This window comes from Eptesicus fuscus, chromosome 17 (assembly GCF_027574615.1).
Source record: "Eptesicus fuscus isolate TK198812 chromosome 17, DD_ASM_mEF_20220401, whole genome shotgun sequence".
Classification (NCBI taxonomy): domain Eukaryota; kingdom Metazoa; phylum Chordata; class Mammalia; order Chiroptera; family Vespertilionidae; genus Eptesicus; species Eptesicus fuscus.
This window is the reverse complement of record NC_072489.1, coordinates 40,264,645-40,270,644: the sequence shown is the minus strand read 5'-3', so window position 1 is coordinate 40,270,644 and position 6,000 is coordinate 40,264,645. Positions and strand designations below refer to the sequence as shown.

At 58.6% G+C, this 6,000-nt stretch overlaps 1 protein-coding gene across 1 annotated transcript in view; it reads left to right on the top strand.

Moving 5' to 3' along the window:
• Window positions 1-3,177: 3,177 nt before the first annotated feature.
• Window positions 3,178-6,000, top strand: part of SLIT1 (slit guidance ligand 1) — a 151,414-nt gene continuing 148,591 nt past the window's right edge. Inside the window, exon 1 of the mRNA XM_008144125.3 lies at window positions 3,178-3,374. Within this exon, the coding sequence (XP_008142347.2) occupies window positions 3,178-3,374 (197 nt within the window). The remainder of the gene's footprint in view (window positions 3,375-6,000) is intronic.

Genomic DNA, 6,000 nt, shown 5'->3' with positions numbered 1-6,000 from the left:
GTTAGTCTGGAAGCGGCTAGGGCACTGTCTAGAGATTGCTTCTCGTCTCTCAGGAGCCAAAGGCAGGGCTGATCATGCAGCCCCCGGCCCACTCCCAGCCCCCCTCCCACCCCTTCACCCTGCCTCTCTGCAGCCCCCCAGGGCATCCTGCCAGGTTAATCAACACTTTCCCTCTTCCCCACGAGTCCTGGTTCCAAGGAGCCTTTTGAGGTCATGGGGCCATGGCGGCACCCACCGCTGGAGCAGAAGGTGGGAGACCAGATGTCTTCAACAGTCCGTGACAGGCCTACTACGTGCCAGGTATTGGGTTCAGTGCCAAAGTGAGGAAGTGAGGAAGCCATGTGTTGGGGGCAGGCACGGACCCAGAAGGGGTGTCAGGGGAGGAGCCACATGTGTAAACAGAGCCCCAGCTAAGAGGGGATCAACAAAGCAGCAGGCTCAGAGGAATGAGGATTCCACCTGCCCAAGGCAGCTGGGGAGGGTCTGGGGAGAGGGGCTGAGTGCTCGGGGTAGGCATTCGCAAGGGAGAGGGGCGAGGAGGCCTGAGCAGGCCGTGGAGCTCCGGCCTGATTTGCGGGAAGGTTCTCGAAGATCACACCACACGACGACCCCTGAGAAAGTCCCTTCGCCCTGAATTGCCATGGAATTGATGCTGAAGGACCTATGGCCCGGGATGGAGGTCATGGTCTGGGGTGTGTGAAAACTTTCAGAAGAGCTGTCGAGAGCCCATCAAATCAGCCACATTTGTTGCGACACACTGGCCACACTGTGTGCGCTGTGACAACAGAGACACTGCAAACTTTTCATAAAGATGGAAAAGGAAAACAAAGAGAAACCCTGAGTCTGCACCTGGTGGGCGATGAGGGTTTAATGTTGGGGAGCCCACCAGCACCACACCATCCACCTCAGGGGGCTGTGCTTACCCCCGGCACCTCTTTTTTTTTTTTAAAAAAAAAATATTTTATTGATTTTTCAAAGAGAGGAAGAGAGAGGGATAGAGAGTTAGAAACATCGATGAGAGAGAATCATCGATCAGCTGCCTCCTGCATAACCCCCACTGGGGATGTGCCAGCAACCAAGGTACATGCCCTTGACCGGAATCGAACCCGGGACCCTTCAGTCCGCAGGCTGATGCTCTATCCACTGAGCCAAACCGGTCCTGGCCCCCTCTTGGATTAGCCACCTTCCCTGCTGGTTTCTCCCGAGAAGAAACCCCGGGCAGCCAACCCCTGTGAGGGGAGGTGCTTCTCGAGCTGCTCGCCTGTTTGTTCTCACCAGGCTGTGGGCAGCCCGGAATCAGGGTGCCGGCTGGCGGACAAGAGATGTCTGGGTGCTGGGTATGGAGTATCAGCAAACCACAGCTGCCCTCGACTCCGACTCCGGGGAGGTCCTTTTCTTTTCTGGCCTGAGGAGAAGTCTCTCCCCACCTGGATTTTCCGTTCACAGCCATGTTCACACCTGCCTGAGACGGAGAAAAGTCCCTGCCGGGAGGATTGAAGGACTGTAAGGCCTAGAGCACTGATGGGCAACCTTTTGAGCTTGGTGTGTCAAACTTCGCCAAAAAACTGAGCATAACTCGGGTAGTGTGTCACTTTGAGGAAAAAACATTATTTCGCAAATGTTTCATCCTCAGGAGCAGCCAATGTTTCATCCTCGGCATGCGGCCGCCTCAGAATTGAACTTGGGACCTTTCAGTGCTGACACGCGTGTCATAGGTTAGCCATCACTGGCTAGGGTCTGCCCTGGGTGGCCGCCTGTGGTGAGTCTCTCCCGAGCAGGTCACCCAGCTCCTTTCCAGCCCTCCCTGCAGTCCTTTGAAGACGGGATTGCATATTCGTTGTTGCTTATTGGAAACAGAGGAACGCTGGTGTGATGGAGGAGGAGAGATGCCACTGATACCCTGCCCTGCTCCCTACCACCTGGGAAGCCGGCATCGTCCAAAGGGCAGCAATAACGCCCGTGCTCTGCGAGGTCCACATCCAGGCCTTTCTCATTGTGGGTGCAGCCAGCTGCGCGCTCCCCTCCGAGAAGTGGGCCGCTGCCATCTTGGAGGAGAATGTGAAAGTATTGATGGAGGCGAGGAGACTGTACGTGCCTCTCCCCCCCCCTCCCCCCTCCGCCCCCACTCTGCCCTCAAGGTCTCGCTAAGAAGGTAGGTGGCTTGGATATGGCCACCTGGGGCACAGGGCTTCCTTTCACGGTGAATTGACGGAGCAAGTTCCAGGGGCTGGGAGCAGTTTCTGCCGTTGAGGAAAGCTTGTCTGTGGCCCAGGGGAAAGGGTCCAGGCGGCAAAATAAAATCCTCTCCCCGCTTCGCTTCGGGTGCCGGATGCTCGCGTCTAAGGGTGCTCATCCTCTGTGTGTGAGTGTGTGTGTATGTGTGTGTGTGTGGTGTGTGTGTGAGTGAGTGTGTGTGAGTGTGTGTGTGAGTGTGTGTATGTGTGTGAGTGTGTGTATGTGTGTGTGTGGTGTGTGTATGTGTGTATGTGTGTGAGTGTGTGTGTGTGTATGTGTGTATGTGTGTGAGTGTGTGTGTGTGTGTGTGTGTGTGGTGTGCGCGCGCGCAGCCGGCGAGGGTCAGACGGCTGGTCGCACCGTGAGACACCCCCTCCCCCGCAGCCCCCTGCCCGCGCGCCTCGTAGGTTCCACCTTTGAAACCGGACGCTGCCGGCAGCAGGCACAGAGCGGTCTTGAGGAGGCTGGGGCGGGGAGGGGTGTGGGGGAGGGCGGGGAGGGGTGTGTGGGGGGAGGGCGGGGAGGAGTCTGGTCTGGGATGTGAGCTTTTCGATTGACGGATGACTGCCGGGTGGGAGCGAGCGTGCGGGAGTGGGAGTGTGTGGCTGTGCGTCGGTGCGCGCGGGCGCGTGAGCGCGCGGGCCTGCCCATTTCCCTCCTCTCAGCAGTCTGTGGGGAGCGGGAGGGAGGGAAGGAGACGCAGCCAGCGAGACACCGGAGAGGAGCCCAGCGCCCTCCGCCTCGGGCGCCCTCCCTCCATCCGCGACAGGCGCCACCGTCGCTCGTAGGAGCAAGGTGCCTCCCAGCCCGCCAGGGCGCAGCGCTCCAGCCAGCCGTCTCTTCGGTGGCTTTGCCGCGGGACCGCACCTGGAAGCCGCCCCGGACGGGCATGGTCAGCGGCTGCCGCCGCCTGGCACGCCAGAGGGACGCGGTGAGGGCACCATGGCGCTGACGCCCCGGAGCGGGTCCTCGGCAGGGCTCGTGCGTCCGGAGCTCTGGCTGCTGCTGTGGGCAGTCGCGTGGCGCCTGGGTGCCACGGCGTGCCCCGCCCTCTGCACCTGCACCGGCACCTCGGTGGATTGTCACGGCACGGGGCTGCAGGCCATCCCCAAGAACATCCCCCGGAACACCGAGCGCCTGTGAGTACAGCCCCGTCCCTCGCCCGCAGGGAGCCCCGAGGTTGCCTCCCCACTCAGACGCACTTCACAACTGGGGGCAGGACCGCTGGGGCCGGGCTTCGCAGCCAGGAGACGAGTCAGTGCCTGCCAGGGTCCTGCTCCAGCCAGGAGCCAGGAGCCAGGAGCCAGGAGCCAGGAGCCAGGAGCCAGGAGCCAGGAGCGCCACTGTTTTCCTTTCCCGGGATTCAAAGGGCTCTCGGCGGGGCTGTCAGCTCGGATCCTCACACCTGCACCCTGCGCTCAGCCTCGGCAGGCCCTCCCCACTGCGCCAGCACTTTATTCCTCCTGGGTGCCTGCGAATTGGTGCCACAAAGCCTTCCTGGCACCCAGGAGGGAAGCTCCTGGCGCTTGCCAGGAACCATGTCTCCTTTTGGGCACGTGGGAGTGGGGTGTGTGGATGTGGGCTCTGAGGGCTTGCAGGCTGGTGCTGCGGGGCAAGATGGGATGGAGTGGAAGTTTCTTATCTTTCCCTTCCTCCCCATTGTTTGCCCCAGAACCCTAAGAATTCTTCCCTTGTAGGTGTCGCTTCTCCCCCCACCCCCCATCCAGCCATCTCCAACCCTGGCAGACAATGGGACCTGAGGGATTTGGGTTTGGGTCTTAGGGTTTGTTACATTCTGAACCGAGAGGGATAGGTGCGACCTGGACCAAGAATTCCGTGAATAATGCTGAGAGGTCAGGAGCTTGGGGTGGGAGACAAGAGGTTAAAGGCACTGACAATGACAAGTCACAAAACCACAATTTCTCTCCCCATCTCTCAGTTCTGAATTCTGGAGGAAACAGCCCTTTCTAGACCCCATGAGATTGGGAGGGCGTGTGTGTGCATGTGGATGGTTAGCATGTGTGTGTTTACAGACCTATGTAATTTGTTTCCCCCGATTCCTTGCAGAATATGTGTCTGAGTGAATGCCTAGTGGAGTGGTGTCACCTCAGTGCGGGCGCCCCTGTACCTGGCTGTGTGTGTAGGTTTTGGTCACACGCAGGGCCTTTGTGCTGCTCACAGAGATGACGGCCTCGGGAGGTGTTGGAATTGGACGTTGGTGACCACTGCCAGCTGCCTTGAAACCCGCCTACTCCCTTCCACGCTCCCGGGCACCCGTAGCGGCTCTCCGGAAAGGCATATATATTTTGATAACTTTTGAGCACATGTCTTATGGCCGGTCAGAAGCAGAAACCTGACCCCGGGGAGGGCTGTGTCCAGGATCAGAGTCCGTACCAAGGTCAGCAGGTTTGCCCCAGACTCTTCTTGGCTGAGTCTGAAAGATTCCCGTGGAGGTTTGAGAATTTGCAGTGTAGATGCAATCTAGATGGCATCCGTGTGTGGGTGTGGGTCTGGGGAAAGGTGCTGCTGTGGGGAGAGGTTGGACCAAACCGAGTTTGCTTGGGGGCAGCTGTGCCTTATCTTGTGTGGCCCTGGGAGGGACTGAGGCCAGACACCTGTCCAGAGGACCCCTGAAGTTGCAGGGTCACCCTCCACACATGTTCCCTCTGGACCTCCTCTGTTCCCTGGCCGTGTCCGTGGGGCATTTCTCCTGCAGCTGTTACCCTGGTAGCAGCCTCCGTCGGAGACACATTAGCCCCTCTCCTTTGCTTTTGGATCTGATCTTGAAGTCATCTCCTTCCTTGCTCTCTCTTCTTCTTTAGTTTTGAGGCGAGCGTCTGTCTTGACTTTTATGAACGTTTGAGCTCTTCTATGACTAAAAGAGATGCTCAGTTTCCGAGTGCAGAGGAAAGAGTCAGGGCTCCAACTGCCTCGGTTGGAGCCCCAGCTCAGTCAGTTATTTGCTGTGTGACCTTGAGCAAGTTCCTTAACTTCTCTGAGCTTGAGTTGCTTTCCATCAGGAAAATGGAGCTGCTGATGCATTAGGTCTCTGGTTCAAGTGCGGACTGAAGGGTATGTGTGGGAAGTGCCTGGTCCATTATGATGCTTGCTCAAGGGAGGGCCATTGTTACGATAGGATCAGAGAAGAGCCTTGTAATTTAATTCAGCAAATGCTTACAGAGCCAGGAACTGCCCCGGGTGCTGAAGCTCCAGCGTGGAGTGAGCAACTCCCTGCCCTCAGGGATGTAGAGTCCAGAGGACGGGGCAGGGGACACCTGGCTGTAAGCTTTTGGGAGAGGGCCAGGCATGCAGCATGATGGGGCTGTTGGTGGGAACACTGGGGAGAGAAGCCCTTTTCTGGGGTAAAGGGACTTCTCAGAGGACAGGCCATTTTACCGGGGTGCTTGGGGACCCCGCAGTGGCTGGGTTGTATTTTGTCAAGCAGAGAAGACAGCAGCCAGAGAGAGGAAGGGCGTGAGCCAAAGGCCTGCAGGTGTGAGTGCGCCTGGCCTGCTGGGCAAATGGGCCCGCGCTGCCCTGGGCTGACCCGTGCTGTGTCCGGTGGGAGGCGGTGGGACTTGAGGTTGGGACGGTTGGGAAGCGTCGGAAAGGCCTTTCTCTGTCTGGGTTTTTCCTTCGGGGACTTCGGGGCTGGCATGCAGAGGTGAGTTATCTTAGGGCGAAGTCTGATCTTTGCCGCGCCGGACTTCTTAGGTTGGGAAAGCATGTGGAGAGCAGAAGGAGCCGCCTGTTCAACAAAGGGCG